We start from the raw sequence: 22,230 nt of genomic DNA, 5'->3' as shown, positions 1-22,230 counted from the left end.
TCTTAAAGTTAAAATAGGATGAAATGTTGAGGGTTTAAAACAAATGCTGTAACCTCTTCACCTATCCAGCCCATCGTATTGTATTGTTGGGCCAATCACATTGAACTGTGGGACATGTAGGACCGTCACTGGGCAGTGGGCACTCAACTACAGTGCTGGTGATTGAACCACGTGTCCCACAATGCAATGCGTGTACACAACAGGACGTGTGTACAAACCCAGAATTGCTACTCTGCTGCTTTCACACTGAGGCGCTTTACAGGCCCTATAGCGCTAAAAATAGCACCTGTAAAACGCCTCTCCTCTCACTCCAGTATGAAAGCCAGAGGGCTTTCACAATGGAGTGGTGTGCTTGCGGGATGCTAAAAAAAAGTTCTACAAGCAGCATCTTTGGGGCTCTGTAGGAGCGCCCCTGCGCATTGAAATCAATGGGCAGCGCTGGCATAGCGCTGCAAAAACGACGTTAAAGCGCTGCTAACAATAGTGGCGCTTTACCGCCGACGTCCGGGTGCTGTCAGTGTGAAAGTGCCCCTAGGTGCATATTTTGAACAGAGGCCTGAAACACAGTATATAACTTTGTGATTGGCATCTACCACTTTAAGGGAAGGCCTTCAGAAAAACCAACATTCTACAACTCTCTTATTCCACAGTATGACCATAAGTGGCTGAATCAGGTGAACCATCCCTAATGTCTGTGGGTGCCCTGTGAACATCCTAGGAGAAATTGCTCTTATATGCATGAAATTCTAAGACTCGCTGAGATATTTATGTAGATTCATACAATGATGAACATTCAAGTTGACATGTTTGGTTGTTGCCATAAAGTAAAACTGTCCAATTCTTTTGCCAATTTAGATTCTAAAGCTGTCTCAATATTTTCTAGTATAATGATTGCAGGTTTACAGACTCACCGTTCTTGGAGATGGGTGGAGTAATTTGGCAAAATTTGGTATTTTTTTTCCCTTAATCTGTGTACTGTTGCTTTCAATTTTTTTTTTTCGTTTACTTTGTCAGTTTTTCTGTTTGGGGGGGGGGGGGAGTAAAATAATGAGGCTAATGGATTTTCATTTTATTTTTGGCACAAGAACAGGTCCGGGAAAGGTTAAATGACCTTCTCTAACTTTCAGGGTGCATTTAAAGCCTATTGCACCCCTAGAGACCACCTCAATTTTTTTTCTCCCTGTTAACTTCAATGTATTTCTTCAGTTTCTCTTATGTTTTATTTATTTATTTTCCCCAGATATTTTCAGGGAAAAGATGACTAACATTTGCTCCTTACTAATCATTATACCATATTTGTAGCCTCCTTATATTGATAAATATTTGATCAGCCCACAGATCAAGTGTCTGATAGCAATGGATATTTATTAGCTTGTGCGAAATACTCCTCTGTTTTTGTAACCTTTTATCTTCTGTTTCCTTTTTACAGGCGATGACAAATTCGGGCGCAAGATCGTCGTGTTCAGTGCCTGCCGCCTGCCTCCGTGTCATCAGCTCGATCATGTTAAACTTCTACAGTAAGTGGCTATAGTAGTCCCCAGATGCTATGTTGCCAGCTGGCCCTGCCATGTTTCCAGCTAGGCCCATTAATCAGCCTTCGCAGTGCAAACATAAATGTCCGCTGTAGAGCCTGACAGCAGACACAGGCAGCTGGCCCACTTATAATCTGTTTTCCTCCTAGTGGTAAGAGCTCACACCATATTTGGTGCTTGGCCCTCTGCATTCCATATGGTTTTATTACTATTTCCAGCTGTAAAAAGAAACCCTTCTGTGTTGGCTTAAATGCCAGACTAATCCAAACTGTGGCTTTGTAGGATTGCTCATGGACTCATGTGTATAGTGCAGTTTTTTTAGCTTCAAAACTTTGCTTACAAAAAAAGCTTTAAAGGATACCCATAGAAGTATACACCCTGCAACACTTTACAGCAAATACTGATATATTGTCCTTGGGCTTGCCAGCTAAAATCTCTAACACTCATAGACATGTTCACACCACACATGGTACAATCTCTTTTAGGTATACCAACAACTACGTAGTGCAGTATGCTGCCTGATTGAATAGTTTAGGTAGGTCCTAACATTACATAGTTTTGGTAGTTCTAAAGGTATTTGTACAAAGATTGTGTGATCAGATTGTAACATGCATGGTGAACTTCAGGTTTTGTAGGAAACCCCTAGAAGAAATTCTCATAAACGTTAGGAGAACATATACTTGCCATGCAAACATAGCATGCTGGGAATTAAAGCCTAAATTCTGTCCAACCTTTTTTGGTTTTGAATAGAGAGGGATAGGTTACAACAGGGATATGCAATTAGCGGAAATCCAGCTGTTGCAGAACTATAATTCCCATGAGGCTTAGCAAGACTCTGACAGCCACAAGCATGACACCCAGAGGCAGAGGCATGATGGGACTTGTATTTTTGCAACAGCTGGAGGTCTGCTAATTGCATATCCCTGGGTTAGAACCTCACCTTTTTGATTCTAGTCCAAGAAATACATTTTAGATAATGCTGCAAGTGAAGGAAAATCTCCCCTCTTACTACATAGTTGATGGGTGTTCGTGGTAACAGGAAGCGAGAAGAAATCACTTTAATAGGGACACAAGCAGCAGCAATAAAAAAATATCTAGTAGAGTGAGGAAAGTTTAGAACCACTGCATGATTATCTATTTTTGATTTTCTTCTTGTCTGTCTGTGTGTTCTCATGAGGGATATTTTCCCGCACTTCCTGTTCTGGTGACAAGTACCAGACAGAATAGAGAAGTCAGCATAGAGCTACATTATTGAGATCATGCTAAAGTCTCCACAGTGGGGCACAGAATTTAAACCCCATGTTTTTATAATCTGTATATGTACCATTTTCTTCTTTGGTCTGCTTGCGTAACGTCATTGATGCTCTTCATGGTGCCATTCTCTGCAGCGTTCTCCTGTGAGTCCACTGGGGCTTGATGAGGAACAAGAAGTGGAGTGGTGCTGTGCTAGCTGTATTTTTTCAATACACGAAGAAGGCACATCAATAAAAATTAAACTGGGTTTGGCTATGAAGTTCTAACTCATCTCTACTTCCTAAAAAAGGGCCAATGTTGATATTTAATCTTCATATCTGCAAGATCTAAGTGCTGACCACGTATCCACTATATAGAAGATTACCATCAATAAATACTGGCTTAAGCCATTTTGTAAATGGTGATGACATTTTCTGTTTTCAGTGTTTTTTATTAAAGCGGTAGTAAACGCGGGCATTTCAAAAAAAGAAAAAAAATCCTCCGCAAAGGCAAAAATGTACTAGTATGCGTCACATACTAGCACATTATGAACAAAGCCCCCAGCGACTCGCTGACAGGGCTTCCATCTTCACCGGGTCTTCCTACCAGGTTCACGGGCTTCGGCTGTATGAATGGCTGAGCCGCAATTACATCACTCCTGCACTTGCACGCAGGAGACACAACTCCGGCGTGGAGCTGTGAAGGCATGGCACAGGTATGCCATCCCTTCAGAGCGCATGCTCCGGTGACATCACCAACTGCATCCCGTGTGAATATTTCCTAAATATTGCAGGTTTAGGAGATATTCACTAATACCTACAGATAAGCCTTATTATATGCTTACCTGTAGGTGCAAGTTCAAAAGTGGACTTTACTATCACTTTAAGGATTAAATTAAAAAAAGAAAGGGGGGTAACAATACAGCTGTAGACCTTTGATAGCGACTGTCATAAGTCAGCTAAGGGCGGTCAAGTAGAAAACTAAAGAATGGGTGTGTTGAATCAAGGAGCAAGAAATAGGCAGGCTGAAGCCAGATGCCCTCTTTATTCTGCTCTGGAAAATGGCATAGTACAATACCACTCACTCAGCTAGTAGAGGAGATCTAGTTCACTCGTGCACCAAACCCAGCCGCCAGAACAAAAAGTGATTAAGAAAGGGATTGTATATACCTTGTCTACAGGTTCCAAACCCTCTCAAACCTTTTCATTGATCATTATCCATAATAGTTTGTTTCATCAATGTTAGGACCACTACTGGGCTCTTAAAAGCAGTCGTGATGGTGATTTTAGTCCCAAAGAACATAAAGTATATCAAGGTCTGAGTAGATCTGGGAACTCCTATGGGTTCACTAAGGAGCGCACCCCTGGGGTTTTTAATGACATTAATCATGATCAACGAATGGATCACAACGTGAACTCTTATTGAGTAATGTCTAACCTTAGGGCATGTCCACCATGTATGGTACATCAGTCCCACCTGCCCACGCCCCTGGATACACAGTGAGGAGGAGCTAGGGTACATTTCCGACTAGCGATCAGGTACTAAGCATCCACCTTACAACCAGCCTCCACAAGGGAGACATTCATGATGCCTTTATGAATTCTTATAGACCAGTACGGGTTGATGAAATTTTCATTATGAAGCAGCTGTTTGTATTCATCAGAAGTTAGCGTTTTATGGCATTAAGCTCCATGTTTCTCAGGCCTTAAAGTGGTTGTTAAGCCACTCAATGACATTGCTACAATCCCCTCTGCTATATTAATATCCCCAGTGTATGTTTTTTTTCTGTTTGTTTTTTAAATGCCATTGTGTACCTCCATTTCATAGCACTGATCGGTGCTCATGTGATCAGGCGCCTCTCTCCTCCCTCGATCTGACAGCTACAGCGGGCGGGGCTGAGAATCCCCCCCCCCGCTGGCGTCAGGAGGAGGAGAGGAGGCAGCCGGTCACGTGAGCGCCGATCGGTGCTATAAAATGAGGTACACAGCGGCATTGTTTAAAAAAAAATAAATAAAAAAAAAGTGCACTGGGGACATTATTTAATATAGCAGAGGGGATTGTAGCTATGTCATTGTGTTTTGATAGCAGCAGGAGGGGAGGGCTGGGGAGTGGACGGAGCTGACAGGCAGGGAGGGGACAGGGGGGAGAGGAGAGCTGCAGATGATTGAGGCACGTAAAGTGACCACGGTGTCAGGGCTCAGCAGTCATGATAAACCGTGGTCAGTTTACAGGACGGAGGACCTAGCCAGGCAGGATCAGCCAGGTTTTTTAGGTTATACAGGGGACCAAATTACACAGCACAAGCACTGTGCTGTATAACATGCTTTAAGGAACAGGACCAATTTTATTTTTTTATTAATATATTTTCTACAAACACTTTTTTTTTTTCTTTTAATAGGTAATTTATTATACACAAACAAGTACAAAATAACAAAAACAAATACAGTACAGCAAACAGTGCTCAACTATCACTGTACATAATCTACAACATATCCATTCAGCATACATGGGTCAATGTAAAAGTAGCAATTATACATCTGAAACTCAATCAAATAAAAAGGGGTCTATTTATCAAGACATAAAAAGGGGTCTATTTATCAAGACACTAGCATATTGAGACACATTTAGTCAAAAGAAAATGAGGAAGAATCTACCATGGATCCACATCCATAAAGTAGGTAGCAGGTGGTATAGTACGATCTGAACTCGCCCATTTGTCCCATATAATATATTTCGCAGGGATGCACAATTCCTAACGCCTGACACCCGGGACATGTAGTTCTGGGCGCTGGGCAGTTTACTTGCACTGCCACCCGAATGCTTCCACACACCCCGTGCGCGCCTTCCTACGATGTATCCTGGGCTCCACTTGCCCATCTATGGGACCAACATAGCGGGTGCTGCCTGGTAGAGGGGAGGGAGGAGAGCAGACACACGTCCACGCTCCTCCCTTTCTTGTTGCTGAACCGCATATGACATCACTTCGGGTCCCCGTTGATAGTTTTCCTGGCCATCGAGGCCAGAAATGAATGTTTTGCATTGCAATGTGCATTGCATTACACACAGGGGAGACATGCAGGGTCTTGTTGAAGTAAAAAAAAAAAAAAATTTAAAGTTACAACCAAGCACATAAAATCCTCCCTTCCCTGAAAAAATTGAGGACTTCCCACCCCCACATATACGCACGTACAAACGTAAAAGCACGCATCGGGGCGCCTACGCCTGAAAAATGTTGATTGCGATACAGACGTTGCATATCGCTGCGCATGCCGGAATGAGAGCAATAATTTTAGCACCAAACCTCTTTCATAACGCTAAAACGTCACCTATGGAAAATATAGGGAACTGAAGTTTTGTCGCTGTTTCACGGGTGCACGCGAATTTAAGGTTTGACATGCTAAGTATCTGTTTACTCTGTGCAACCTTGGCTTTTATATTTTATTAAACAATTGGGTAATTTATTGCACTTTTGTGCCCCCTAAAGTTTTACTGAAATTTTGCGGTAATATTGTGCGACATAAAAATTGGAACTACCACTATTTTATTCTCTAGGGCAGTGTTTCTCAACCTTTTTTCAGTCAAAGCACCCTTTACAATGCTACTCGGGGCACCCCATTCTAAAATTTAAAAAAAGTAAATGAATAGTTTTAGTACATAATGCAGCAACACCCAAATGTGTAAAACATCCAACATTAGTGGTGATTTATTCTTCCAAAGCAAACATCTTTGCACACTGGTACTGACTAGTATTCCAATGTTTCTCTTCTCTTTATTTCTCTCCCTCATTTAGCTAATGTGACCCCAGTGTTGATGGGGAGGGGAAGGGGAGGGGCAAACGAAGGTGCTGTGCAGGTGCCCAATGTCCTCCTTACCAACAGATGATGATATTGTTTGTTAGGACACTGGTGGCTTCAAGGTTGAAATGATGCACAATGAAAACCTGTGGCTTGATCCATCTGCTGGCTTGTATACATTTTTTTTGGGCAGTTTCTAGGCATTTTGCCAAGGCACCCCTGATGACACTTGAAGGCACCCTGCTTGAAAACGGCTGCTCTATGGTGTTAGAGGCTACATAAGAGCAAGGGTTTTGTCCTTTGAAAATAAGGCTTTGTTAAAAAGGAAAAAGCTGGCTCCTGGATTCAAAGCAAATTTTTCAAGCCCTGCCCTTAATGCTATTTCTAACTGTTGAATTTACAATTTATTTACACAACCTGCACACCACACTTTTATCTGGCCTTCATACCCAGCACCCCCATCCTTTTTTCTCTTGTTTCCTGGTACCATGTTCCACTCAGTTGACAGAGATGTTAGTGGGCTGCCTTGCCCTTTGATCAACATGAAGAAAAATGGAAAGAGGAAGAACATGGGAGGAAATTGCACAACAAAACGCACAACATACCCTGCATAGCCTTTCAGGCACTGACAAAGCAAAAGTTGGAGGAAGTATAGACAATTTGCACTTCATGCTAAACTCTTTGTAGTTATATAATCATTTATCTGGAAATATGTTCATTAAAAAGTTCTTTGTTTAAAAGCATTTGACTACCGGAAATATCAAGATATTCTTACCCCTCACTTATGCTCTTACTTCAATGACATCCGCAGGGGTAATTGCATCCCAGTTCATGAAAACACAGCGTACATACATGTCATACCGAAACCGGGGAAAGACCATGGAGCTTGCTCCAACTACCGCCCAATATCCTTGATAAACGTGGACTTGAAAATAATGTCAAAATATTGGCCTGTAACTGAATACTTTTCTCGCACGTTACATACACCTTGATCAAGCAGCATTTATTCCTGGCCGCCAGGCGTCTGACCAGACCAGAAAAATAATAGACATTATCCCAGCTGTTCGGTCAGATTGGGATGGAAAGGGGCCTAGACAAGCTATGTTGCTATCTTTAGATATTCGGAAAGCCTTTGACTCCCTGTCATGGGACTACCTCTTCTATGTCTTATCAAAATATAAATTTGGTCTGCAGTTTTTGTCGACCCTGTACAGTTCCCCTGCAGCATCTCTAATGATCAACGGCTATTAGTCCACGCTCTTTCCAATTCAACGGGGGACTCGCCAGGGCTGCCCACTTTCACCTTTTATTGTTTGTACTGGCTATAGAACCATTAGCTATCAAAATCTGCGCGTGTACAGATATAAAGGGAATAGAATGTGGGAATAGGAACACAAAACCGCATTTTTTGCGGATGATATCCTATTTATGGTCTCCATGCCCATCACCACTCTTCCAAATATCCATGGTATATTACAGTCCTTCTCTAGGCTCTCTGGCCTCTCAGCTAACCAGGACAAATCCAGAGCGTTAAACATCTCCCTACCGGATCGGGTCATAAAAACCCTCCAATCCTCCTATAAATTTGTTTTGGAACCCGTAGCCCTCCCCTATTTAGGACTTAATCTAACTTCCACAATTGCCCAAGCAGCTTCCAAATCACTTATTAACACCTCTATAATAGAGGCAAACTAAGGTCCTTTTAAGATGGTACATGGTGCCGACCAGGTTGGCCACATATGTCCCAGGAGCTTCTCCAAAGTGCTTTAGAGGTTGTGGGCAAAATGGAACGATGTACCACATATGGTGGCAATGCCCCCAAAGTGTGAAGATTCTGGATGAGGGTTTTTACCCTTACCCAAATCAACCTCACTAAATCCCTTAAACATGCCTTACTGGGGCTTAAAGGTGACGTGGCCTCAAAAAAAAAACCAGGGAAGGCTTATTACTTTCATATTTATCGCTGCCAGAATCACAATAGCCAGAAATTGGAGGTCAGCTGCCATCCCATTTGACCAACTTAAGCACAAGCTCTCCTGGCTCATGATAAATAAAAGGCTCTCGGCAATCTTGAATGAAAAAATAGTGGTCTTCGAAAAAGTCTGGGGCCCATGGATCAGATACCTGACTGGAGATCTCCAGCGGTACCCAGTGTTTTCACTCGTATAAACAAACATCAGGTACTCTGCAACTGATATAATGTCTACATGTTTTACTATTGTTATATCTGATGTGAAAACACCAATAAAAACATTGAAACGAAAATCATTTGACACAGTTCCCCATAATTGTTTACTGTACAAAATAAGGTCTGTTGGCATGGACCATAGGGTGAGTACATGGATTGAAAACAGGCTACAAGGGCGAGTTCAGAGGGTGGTGATAAATGGGGAGTACTCAGAATGGTCAGGGGTGGGTAGTGGGGTCCCCCAGGGGTTCTGTGCTGGGACCAATCCTGTTTAATTTGTTCATAAACGACCTGGAGGATGGGATAAACAGTTCAATCTCTGTATTTGCGGACAACACTAAGCTAAGCAGGGCAATAACTTCTTTGCAGGATGTGTAAACCTTGCAAGAAGATCTGGACAAATTAATGGGGCGGGCAACTACATGGCAAATGAGGTTTAATGTAAAATGCTGCATTTGGGTGGCAAAAATATTAGTGCAATCTACTCACTAGGGTAGTTTGGAGCTATATTTAGCCCCTGCCCACCTTCCTACTACTCCTATTGAGTTTTAATTTCCTCCTGTCTGCATCCAATGAAGGAAGAGGAACTCAAAACTTACATGTGCCACAAAGAGGACATAAACTAATATCAAAACCCCACCAACGTCTTTTACACAGTTAACCACTTCAGCCCCGGAAGATTTTACCCCCTTCCTGACCAGAACACTTTTTGTGATTCTGCACTGCCTCGCTTTAACTGACAGTTGCGCGGTCGTGCGACGTTGTACCCAAACAAAATTAACGTCCTTTTTTTTTTCCCACAAATAGAGCTTTCTTTTGGTGGTATTTGATCACCTCTGTGATTTTATTTTTTGCGCTATAAACAAAAAAAGCGCGACAATTTTGAAAAAAAAACACTATTTTGTACTTTTTGCTATAATAAATATCCCCATTATTATTTATTTATTTTTTTTAAAAGCAAATTTTTTCTCAGTTTAGGCCGATTATACATTCTTCTACATATTTTTGGTAATAAAAATCGCAATAAGCGTATATTGATTGGTTTGTGCAAAAGTTGTAGTGTCTACAAAATAGGGGATACATTTTTTTATAGCATTTTTATTATTTTTTTTTATTTTTTACTGGTAATGGTGGCGATCTGCGATTTTAATTAATTAATTTTTTTTTTTTTTTATGGCGGACACGTTTTTGGGACCATTGGCATTAATACAGCGATCAGTGCTATAAACATTGCATTGATTACTGTAAAAATGTCACTGGCAGTGAAGGGTAACCCCCTAGGGGGCGATCAAGGGGTTAATTGTGTTCCCTAATGTGTGTTCTAACTGAAGGGGGGTTGGGACTGACTAGGGGAGATAACAGATCGCTGTTCATACTTTATATGAACAAACGATCTGTCACTTCTCCCCTCTGAGAACCGGGATCTCTGTGTTTACACACAGAGAACCCATTTCTCACCATGTTACGAGCGATCGCAGGAGCCCGGTGGTCATCGAGACCGTCGGGCACTCGCATCGGCTCCGGGCTCGCGCAAGCCCCTAGTGTCCACCAGAGGGAGCGACGTAACATAATGGCGATTCACGCAACCGAGCCATGTTGCCGCAGTACAACTGCGGCGGCTGGTCAGCAAGCGGTTAAAACTCTCATAAAAACACCACAGAAACATGGTTGCCATATATGGTCGTATTAGATTGGTGCATGAATAAAACGTCCAAAATTGAAGTGGATTGAAGCGTTTCACAGTAATCTTGCATCTTCAAGATCCATGCCTTTTATATGAAACCATTGTTCATATATGAAGATAACCTTACATCAGTGTACAGTAGACCATATTACAAGCAACAACGTAATGATATTAGGGACGCATTACAAACAAGATAATGATGGTGATAAAACAACTGAGTTCTCCAGAATCTCAATGTAAGATACACCAAGGGAAGTGAAAACACCACTTTGAAGTTGTGGCTGGTATACAGACATGGGAACATTAGATGGAACTTAACTGTATCTGAGCACCAGAAACCGAAAATGTTTTATATAATTTTATTTTTTTAAATTCAAAACAAACTCCACCAACCATCCGTTCATCCATGTTGTAATGTGATTTTTGTGTAATCGCTTTGAAATGCACCCCCCCCCCTCCCCCAGCGTTTCTAGCCGTGGCCATCTTGGGTAAGGGTAGATGATTCTTGCAGAATGTACTTTCTGGAATCCATCTGTTCTTACTGTAAAACCGTCCTAGAAAACCAGTATATGCAGGCTGCAGGTACACTTTTGCAAGGTGTGCAGGCAGTAGGGCGTGTCAAATATCACATTTTCTTTTCTAGTATCATTGCTCTTTATAACAGATCCTCCTATCCCAATGACCCCAAGTCCTTACTGACTGATTTGTTATTCTGTTTCCCTGCAGGTATCTGAAGCACACATTGGACCAGTATGTGGAAAGTGATTACACTTTGATCTACCTGCACCATGGCCTAACTAGTGAGAACAAGCCCTCTCTGGGTTGGCTAAGAGATGCGTACCGAGAGTTTGATCGCAAGTAAGAACATACCTCTGTTCTTTGTATCAAAATAAAGAATGGTCTCCATTGGTCCATAGCAAAGCATTAAATTCTCCATTTTATTCCCCAGGTATAAGGGAATAAAAAGGTTTTAGGTAGTGAAAAAACTTGCTTGCCCTCTCCTTTCTAACACACATTCCTATTGGCCAATGAAGCAGCCTATCATTGTAATGAAAAAATTGAAATGTCGGTAGCTGGACAAGTTAATAGAAGTATCAGTTTTGCCCTTTTACGTCATTACGTGGCCCCGCTCCCTGCAGAATTTAGTATCTGTCCACTGATGGGAAAAGTGCACTGCTACAGTGGTGCTCAACGGAGAGAAATGGCCAAATGCATCATACATACTAGGAGAACAGCTGGGGGAGTCAATGGTGGAGAAGGATCTGGGTGTTCTGGTAGATCATAAGCTTAATAATGGCATGTAATGCCAAGCTGCAGTTTCTAAAGCAGCAGAATCCTTTTTTGTATTAAGATAGGTATGGACTGCAGAGAGAGAGAGAGAGAGCTATATCATTTTGCCCCTGTACAAATCATTCATACGACCTCTGGCATATGCAGTTCAGTTTTGGGCACCAATATATAAAAAGGATATCGGGGGAACTGGAGAGTTCACAGAGAAGGGCAACCAAACTAATAAGAGGCATGGAGGAGCTCAGCTATGAGGAAAGATTAGAGGAACTGAATTTATTCTCTTGAGACGAGGAGATTAAGGGGGGAGGATATGATCAGCATGTACAAATACATAAGTGGTCCATATAGTGAACTTGATGGTGAGATATTCACTTTAAGGTCATCACTGATTCACTCATCAAAAAGGACAAGGGGGCACTCTTTACATCTAGAGGAAAAGAGATCTGATCTCCAAATGCAGAAAGGCTTCTTCACAGTAAGAGCTGTGAAAATGTGGAATAAACTTCCTCAAAAACTGGTTCTGCTAGCTCAGTCGATTGTTTAAAAAAAAGGCCTGGATTCTTTCCTAGATGCACAGAATATAACTGGATACTAATCTTTATAGATATAGTTGATCCACGGAATATACAATTGCCTCTTCGGTGATCAGGAAGGAATTTTTTCCCCTGCTGGAGCAAATTGGATCATGCTTTGTTTTTTTTTGTTTTTTCTTCCTCCTCTGAATCAACTGTGGGTATAGGATTGAATACATCCCCCCCCCCTTCTGTTTGTTGAACTAGGTGGCTTGTGGTTTTTTTTTTTTTTTTTTTTTTCAGCCAAACTATGTAACTATGTAAATGGGGAGCCTGGAGAGCCTGAAGTTGAACTTTAAGGTGCCCACAGTCAACACAATATTTGCCTAGTCCAGTTGGAGCCACTCAGATCAGGAAATGAATTTATTTATTAGAAGTACTTGTAAAACGCAGTCAATTTACGCATACATACATACATACATACACATAGTAGACATACATACAATTTAGACAGGAGCCAGTGAACCTACCAGCATGTCTTTGGAGTGAGGGAGGAAACCGGAGTACTCAGAGGAAACCCACGCAGGCACAGGGAGAACACGCACACTCCATGCAGGCAGTGCAATGGTTGGGATTTAGACCAACAACCCTAGTGCTGCCAAGCGGAAGTGCTAATCACTTAGCCACTGTGCTGCCCTCAGAAATGACAGTGTGGACGCCCCCCAGCCTCTTCAGATACTCCATGCCAAAGTTTATGAAGAAGGGAATTGATCATTCAGCTAGAATATCATAAGTGATCATTATTTTTTGTAGAGTTTTTTTGTACTCAAAATAATAGTGGTATTTGAGAATGCTCAGCTGCTTCTGATATGAAGTGTGAATTTTATTAATTGGCCTGCTTTTAGGATAATTCCTGATATTAACAGGAAACTCATTTGCAGTGTTTATTCACCTTTGTTACCCTGCTGTGCTTTGGTAAGTGAGGAATCCAGCAGAGCTGGCACAGAGCAGTATACAAATGAAAAGGAATACAGCTGCCAGCTCTGCCTTTCATCTGTGCTGTGTCCATGGAGAAGGTCTTGTACAGGAAACACAAGTGCTCCATAACAGCTATTGAGAAGCCATTTGTTTATATCCCGTGACATCAGGAGAGAGGAAACTATGTGGAAGGAACTGTGCTGTGAAGTGTGTTTTTCTCTATTCTCTTGTTTAGCAATAATATGGTTTCTTGCAGGCTGAACCGCACAGCTGGTTATAGATCTGGGATTACTATAGGAAGATCTGACCATCAATTTGTATTTTTTTATTTTATTTTTTATTTTTATTTTTTAATTTTTTTTTTTTTTTTTTTTATGAATGATTGTGTCATAAACATGCACATCTCACCAAGCAGAATCCCCTGCTGTAGGCCTAATTTGGGCAAACTGGTAGGGATCAGATGGGAAAAATCCATCCAGGCTGATTGTTTTTTTTCATTATCAAGGTACTTTGGGTTTTCTGCAGACTTAAGTTGAATTATTTTCATATGCTTACTTCAAGCTACCATCGGTGCTTCAGTTTTACCTCACTTTACCTAAAGTGGTTTTAAAAGCTCAATGTTTTCCCTTTTAAAATAAAGAGGTTTATACTTGGTGGGTATAGAAAAGAACCACCCCCTTTTTAAAATGTTCACATTTTGTTGCTTTGCACCATGAAATCAAGACACGCTGTTTTTGTTTTATCCTGCAACTTATAACATCCAAGTGAAAGATATAACACCAACGTGTCACTAAACAAAAATCAAGATCAAAATTACTGAGTTGGAAAGAGTATCACCCCCTAATGTCAGTATTTTTTTGAACTACCTTTTGCTTTAATTACAGCCTTTAGTCTGTTGGGATGTCTCTTCTAACTTTGGACATCTAGACTTTGCAATATTTGCCCACTCTTCTTTGCAGACCTGCTCAAGTTCAGTTAAATTTGAAGGTGACCGTTTGGGGACTGCAGTCTTCAAGTCATTACACAGATTTTCAATGGGATTTAAGTCTGGGCTCTGGCTAGGCCATGCAAGACATTCATCTTTTTCTCCTTCAACCATTGTGTGATAATTTTTGCTGTGTGCTTTGGGTCATTGTCATGTTGGAAGGTAAACCTTCCCATTGACAACTTTCTGGCAGAGGGCAGCAGATTTTCCTCATGAATTTGACGGTATTTTTTCCCCCCATCCATTTTTCCTTCTATCCTGACAAGTGCTCCAGTCCCTGCTGCAGAAAACCACCCCCATAACAGGATATTACCACCTCCATGCTTTATTGTAGGAATGTTGTTATTTGGATGGTGAGCTGTATTGGATTTTCGCAAGACATATTGTTTGGTGTTGAAGCCCAATTAAATTTTAGTCTCATCTGACCAGAACACCTTTTTCCATGTGGCCTCAGAATCTTCAAGGTGCGTTTTGGCAAAGCTCAGTTCTGACTGCATGTGACCTTTCTTGAGGAGTGGCTTTTTTCTTCCAACCCTCCCATACAGGCCACATTGGTGGAGAATTTGTGATATTGTTGTCCCATGCACACAATGACCACTCTTTGTCATAAATTCCTGCAACTGCTTCAGAGTTGCTGTAGGCCTCTTGGTAGCCTCTCTCTGACTAGTTTCCTCCTGGCTCTTTCATACAGTTTGGAGTGACATCCTCCTGCAGGGAGGGTCTGTTTTATACCACTTCTTAATCTACTTCACTGTGCTTCTAGGCATTGATAAAGCCTTTGATTTTTTTTTTTTTTTTTTTTTGTATTCATCTTCTGACTTGTGCCTGTCCACAACTTTATCCCGGAGCTCTTTTGACAGAGCCTTGCCACATATAGTTGATTGTTTGCTTCAGTTGCACTACCAGGGGCTGAAATGCTTCAGGAAAGCCATTTTTGTGCTGAGCTAATCAAAATAATCACAGTTGAAAGTCAAATTGCACATTGAGAAGGTGAATAGCTACACCTGATTGAGTTCACAGTTCATTTTTAGGAGGGGGTGATCCTTTTTCCAACTCGGTGATTGTGTTTTTGAATTTATTTTGTTCTGACTTGTTGCTGTTTCACTTTCATATCTTTCACTTGGATGTTATAAGTTGCACTAAGTAAACACCGCTGGATAAAACAAAATTGTCTGTCTTCTTTTTGGCTGCAAAGCAACAACATTTGTAGGTGATTTTTTTTTTTTTTTTTTTTTTTATACCCGCTGTAACTGCTCTGTGTAATCGTATTGCACAGAAAGGTCTCTTGCCTACTCTTCTGGGTTCCCCCGCCGGCGCTTTTTTCTCCTCCTCTCTTCTGAGTGCCCCCATAGCAAGCTGGCTGCTGTGGGGCACTGGTGCATGTGCGCTCCTGAACACCGGGCTGTGTGCTTCTATAGACCGACACTGTGGCTCGGCCTTGTCCCCTGCTCCCTCCTCACAGGATTTGACTGACCGCAACAGGAGGCAATGGCTTTTCTCAGTGAAGCCTGTGAGAAGAGAAAGAGGGTAGAGAAGACTTGCAACCTTGCACAGCACTGGAGGTTAGGACGGAGGGGAATTGGTTAGTGTGGTGTTTTTTTTACCTTAATTCAGAGAATGCATTTGCTGGCTATAAACAGTTAGAATCTCTGCTGGTTCAGCAGCAACCGGCTGAGATTCTAACCATGTATGGACAGGCTGAATGTATCCAAGTTGATCAATCAATCTACTTGGGTACAACCAGCCTGACAAATTTTACATGCAGTTATTGTAAACCGCTGTTATAGCTTCTAGCAATAGTCGCTGTCTTCTCCCGGTGGGAACAGCTTGCTTGCGCTCTCTCTGCCGGGAGAAAACAATAGCTCGGCATGAGGGATTTCCCTGTCAACACTGTCTGAATCTGTGGTTGCAGGAAAGAAATTTGCAGCATCTTTTGGCCGGCCTTAAAGTGGTTTTTGCCCTTTTATTACCTGGATTACACCCTGATTGGTGAGTCAGCATTTACAGGATCGCTGTGTCTATCTCTGTAACCAGAGTCGCAGCTTTCACATGATAGTGAGTTGCAGGCAATCCCACTTTTGTTGGTTGTAAAGGCAGAATGTTTTTTTTTCTTGATGCATTCTGTGTATTTTAAGATTAAAAGCCTTCTTTATGCAGCAGCCCCCCTAATACTTTACCTGAGCCCCATCTTTATCCAGCGATGTCCACCGGTCCCTCGGCCGTCCGGGACTCTCCCTCCTGATTTAGCTGAGACACAGCAGTGGCACCATTGGCTCAAAGTCAGTTTGCCAATCAGGAGAGAGAGGGGGCGGGGCCGAACAGCAGCTCCGTGTCTAAATGGATACACAGAGCTGCAGTTTGGCTCGGGTGCCCCCATAGCAAGCTGCTTAGTGGGGGCACTAGACAGGAGGGAGGGGCCAAGAGCATCAAAGAGGGACCCGAAATGTGGAGGATCCACTTTAAGGTAAAAAAAACACCATGATTTTAGAATCACTTTAATTAAACGGTATACAATTTTTCTTTCTTCTTTCAGTGCAGTTCTATTCATTGCAGAGGCGCTACGTTGTGATTGGCTTTGGGACCCATTACCCAGACAAAATGACTCGACTGCATGTTTGTGGTGTGAACTGACTCCATAGAAGGCAAGGCATTTTGCCTTGACTATGGGCTGCACTGGAAATGGCTGCTAGCATAGTCCTACTAGAATCAATTCAGCTAAAAAAAAATTGTAGGGGCGTGGCCTGACCTCGGGAGAAGATGGCAGCTTGAAGTCTCTGCTCCTGCTGACAGAGAGGATAATCTGCCTATAACGGAGGTATTTCACTTGCCTTCCCACTGAAAAATCATGGGGACCTCTTCCCGCAGCTCGTCTGCATCTCGCTCCAGATCCCCCCGAGATCTAACAGGCAGGATCAGCCAAAATATCCCCGAAATGTTCCGGTCACAATCCGGCAACATGGCGCCCACACGAGGCCCCCCTCAGTCTGCAGGCCTGACGGCAGGAACTGACACCTCCCCAGACAATGGCGCGGTAATCCTCACACCGCACTCACATCCCAGCCTACACGATCTCCATTCAGTAGCAGCTGATATCAAAAACACCCTCACGGCGGCACTAACAGCCGCAATAACAGACCTCAGGATCGATATACAATCGATTGCAGGCAGGGTTCAAGAGGTGGAAAAGACTACCACAACACACTCAACTGTGTTGCGCCGTACCTGTCAGGTCTTAGACACCCACACCCTGCAGCTCAGAGACCTCAATCGTCACATCGAAGATTTGGACAACCGCGGCAGACGCCACAATCTCCGTGTACGCGGCCTACCAGAAGCGATCGAGGCGGATCGGCTGCACATAGAAGTGACCCGTTTATTCAACCACCTATTGGAAAAACCCCCTACTACTCATATAGGGATGGAACGAATTCACCGCGCCCTGCGTCCACGGGGCAGGGAATCAGACCCACCCAGGGATGTGATTTGCAATATTATTGATTACCAGCTGAAAGAGGAGATTCTGAGAAAGGCCCGCAATACTCCTCAGATATCACATGATGGGGCGGACATTCGCCTGTTCCAAGACCTTTCTACCATAACACTACAGCGCCGAAGAGAATTGCGCCCCCTTCTGGCAGTCCTGCGCACCAAGGGGATTCCATACAGATGGAAGTTCCCCTTCTGCCTGTCAGCTTCATCCCAAGGCCGCTCCGCACTCCTCAGAGTGCCAGAAGACCTGAGGTATTTCTGCGAAACCCTTGACATACCATTCACAGAAGTGCCCGAGTGGTACGCGGAATTCCGTCCTCCAGCCTCACGAAACTCCCCTCCTAACAGCGAACCCATGGAGACCCAAACGCACCGCTACAGGAGACAACGCTCCCCGTCTGAATCTCGACCAAATCATCCAGCGCCAGGATCGAACCAGAGCTCCAGCCCTTCGAAAACCCCGCATTCCAGAAGAGCGCGACGAGACCGCTGAGCGGCACTGCTTCTGCAATACCCGACTGACCTAACTCTCAGCTTCTCTGCAATCCTACCTGTCCCATCTTCAAAGGTCCTCCTGGTTACCGATCCTGCTCGCTCATCTCACACACACAGACTGTTCACATGGCCTCCCCTCATACTCGGACCTCACCTCTGCCTACTGCACGGCATGAAGAGCCACAAGCCCTGGAAAGTCCGCCCGTCCACATGGAGCAGGAAACAGACCGATGACCTGATACCATGCACAGGAGAGTAACACGCTTCATTGATGTTCTTTCCACAGGTACTGATCACTACAAAATAACAGACAGACCCCCTTACGCTTTCCGGGACACTCGCCACAGACTCCTATGTGCTGAACACGTATCCTACCTTATTCTTACCCCCTACCTACCCCTCCTCAAGAATGAAGGAAGGGGTCCCTATTGTACGATTTTTTCTAACGGTACTATTTTTTACAGGGGTTTTTTTTTTTTTTTTTTTTTTTTTCGTTCCTCTTTTGTTTTCTAGGGGTCAAGCACAGCAAGGTGGACGGTGGGGGGGATGGAGATCCGCAGGACTACAGGGCTCCTTGCGCAATATCTCAAAACCCCGATTCAAGATGTAACAGCGCCTGTAGACAGATACACATAATCCCGGTAAGGCATGGGTTGACTGGATGTCAGTAGCTGTCCTCACGCAAAAATCTATTGACATGAGTGTCTACACTCCTAATCGAGGCATTCATCCCAACCCCTAATCGCACACAACCACTCCCTAGTCCATAGTTGGGGAAGTTTAGCCCCTGCGGGTCTTCATCACCACCGCCGTCTGTGATATTGTATGGGTAAATGCATACTTCTGGATTGGACGTAGAGGTTACTAGCTTCAAACTCGAATTTAAAGTATTTCCTCACCTACAGATATGTGACTACCTCGATTCACCTTTATCTCCACACGACGGGGGCTACGATATGGGGTACACAACGCCCATATCCTCCGCTGCGCCAATCACACACAATTGGGATTGCACCCTGACGACAGCAATAAATCGCCCCTTAGGTTTCTAACTCCATTTAGAAACCTCCCAATTATTTTGGAGCTCGCTGCCCCACGTTGATACTATATATGGGTGTCTGATGTGTAGACCACTTCCACTACACAGAGCACACCCCAGTAGAAGCTCTCCCTCCTCGTGCTACTCCACCTGCAGGGGGAGGGGAAGGAAGGGAAAGGAGAGGAAAAAAAAAAAAGGGAAAATTTTATTTACTCTGACAAAGCGGCCCCCAAACAGCTTCTCTTGCGTTAAAAAGAGAGTCTATGCACACACTCTGCTGGTATAGATTGCATTTGTAGGTAGATACTACAACAGGAAGTATCCGACACAGATCCATGTCACACACTGCATTCTCCTATACCAGCTAATACCAAAATGCCCGGTTAGCGGATAGATACCCCAGCGGCACCCTGCCTGCTCAAATTGCGTAAAGATACGCCCGAGAAGAGCCTGATGTGCTTAGTAGGGGGCACACCCTCTCTCCCACATCAAAGCTCTCGCTCCAGCGCCTTCCTACCCAATACCGAAGGGAAAATAGGCCAATTCAGCCTCAGTTACCCTAACCGCTTTTTAATCCCCGGCGGGACAGGACACAGGACCCTTACTCACATACCTCATGTTTAAGAGGATTACGTATATCAAGTACTATTCGGTAGGACATCATCAAGCGCATATCTTTTATAAGTTACCGACATGTTGAATGAAGTTTTGCATAGCATGTTATTCCCTAGATGTTGTTAAGGGTTATTCAAGACGTTCTAGTACATTCTATGGTTAAACACTCTACAAGGCCTGCAATATTACTGTTAGACTATTAAGAGGCCTATAGGAGACCCCGAATTGACTCCTACACCGAACAGGTTTGACAACGGGTCGCACAGACTTCACTCCAAATCCAAACTGAATCCTCCACCCCAGAAATACTTCACCTCACACTACTTACACATCACCTACTCCCCAACCTGCTACATATAAACCGAGCACCTCACCCCGAGGCTTCCAGACTACACCTCATCACTAGTCTACGAACTTGGTTGACCTCCTCATCTTGCTCATACCACTTTCCTCTCTGTCTAGCAGACAGCTCCTCCTATACGAACCTCACCAGTTTCCACCGACTTCAGCCACTCCCCCACTCAGTGGCGTTCCACTTCACAAAACTTGATAAATACTCATACATCTGACCTGCCCTCACGCCACTGAACCACTCCGGGTATACCTGATAACAGGTTTATACTCCCTGCGTACTAGCGAGCAGGCCCTCGCTATTCGCCGGAAAAGAAAGCCCACACACACGGGCACGTTTCAGTACCTTTGTCCACAGTCATCCCCTGACTAAAGAGTGATACACTTACACATCTTTCTCCCCCAACCCCTCTCCTTGCCCTACACCTCTACCAGATAGCGTAACATTCCTACACAGGACACAAATCCTTTATATTCTAGTCTCCACTTCCTTTTTTCTTCTTTCCTCCTCCGACAGACAAAAACAGCGACACGCCAACCTACTCTATCTACTTGCCAACACTGCAAGACCTGAATCATACCTACAATATGCCGCTATTGCCGGGCACTAAACATAAAACAATCAAAATAACATCCCTAAATGTACGGGGACTTAACCTACCAGAAAAACGCTCCCAATTACTACTATCTTTACAAAGACATAATGCAGACATTGTCTTTCTTCAGGAGACCCACTTCAAAACAGGCTCTATCCCTAAACTCTCCAACTACAGATTCCCTACAGCCACTCACGCTCCTAACCAATCTTCAAAAACCAAAGGTGTCTCTATTCTGTTCGCAAAAAACTGCCCATTCCAGATCAAAGACACCTGCGTAGATGAGGAAGCACGCTACCTTTTTGTGAAAGGCACGCTAAATGGTACACGCATCACCCTAGCCAATATATACGCGCCCAACACGAAACAGGTCCCCTTCTTCAAAGCCACCTTACAAAAACTCTCCTCCTTCCAAGAAGGCCTTCTTGTCCTAGGAGGAGATTTCAACGTGCCTCTAAATCCCCTACACGATACCTCTGCAGGGACCACAACCATGCCTTATAGCGCGTTAAGAGCCATTAAAACACAACTAAAGGAGCTGTCATTACATGACTCCTGGCGTACACTTCACCCGAATGAGAAGGATTTCACATTCTATTCGGCTCCCCATAACCGATACTCTAGACTCGACTACCTATTTCTATCTCAAAGGGACCTACCGATGTTAATCAAAGCCACCATTGACCCCATGTTTCTTTCGGATCACCACCCTATATCCATGACCCTTCAATGCGCTGACACCCATCCCAGATCACGAATTTGGCGCCTGGATCCTTCACTCCTCACAGATGCCGCCGTAACGACTGACGTACATAAACGCCTCTCGCTTTATTTCCAGGAAAATAACTCCCCGGACGTTTCACCCATGATACAATGGGAGGCCCATAAAAGCACCATCCGGGGAGAACTAATAACAATTTCGGCGAAAAAAAGGAAAGAAAGACAGGCACACATTACTGAATTAACCTCACGTATTCAAGCACTGGAAAGGGCTCATAAAAATTCCCTTGCACTAACATCCCTTCCAGAATTACTCCAAGCTAGGACGGACCTACTAGAGGTACTAAACAAACAAACTAAACGAAACTACATACTATCCCAAAAAGTATTCTACGAATACGGCAATAAGGCGGGTAAAATCCTAGCTAGAACGCTCCGAGCCAAAAGAGCTTCCACTACAATCCACTCCATAACGGATGCTACAGGAAAAAAAATAGTATCTAATGATCAAATAGCAGACCAGTTTGTACACTACTATACACAGTTGTACAATTTACACCCCAATAACATACAAAAGGACAATTCTCATAGAACAAAAAACATCAGAGACTTTCTCACGCAATACAGCCCCGAACCCCTATCTACTGAAGCGGCGACCGACCTAGAACAGCCTATTTCACCAGCTGAAATGGACATTGTACTCAAACATCTGAAACCAGGCAAAAGCCC

General features: G+C 43.5%; 1 protein-coding gene across 3 annotated transcripts in view; it reads left to right on the top strand.

Annotated features, from left to right (window-relative positions):
• ARHGAP1 (Rho GTPase activating protein 1) overlaps positions 1-22,230 on the top strand; it is a 103,039-nt gene that overhangs the window by 47,139 nt on the left and 33,670 nt on the right. For all 3 annotated transcript variants that reach the window (XM_073604308.1, XM_073604307.1, XM_073604309.1), the window contains exons 4-5: positions 1,430-1,517; positions 11,158-11,289. In XM_073604308.1, the coding sequence (XP_073460409.1) occupies positions 1,430-1,517; positions 11,158-11,289 (220 nt within the window). The remainder of the gene's footprint in view (positions 1-1,429; positions 1,518-11,157; positions 11,290-22,230) is intronic.

The sequence above is a fragment of the Aquarana catesbeiana genome, linkage group LG11 (assembly GCF_042186555.1).
Source record: "Aquarana catesbeiana isolate 2022-GZ linkage group LG11, ASM4218655v1, whole genome shotgun sequence".
Classification (NCBI taxonomy): domain Eukaryota; kingdom Metazoa; phylum Chordata; class Amphibia; order Anura; family Ranidae; genus Aquarana; species Aquarana catesbeiana.
Note: the sequence above shows the minus strand (reverse complement) of the source record. Positions and strands in the feature narration are given on the sequence as shown.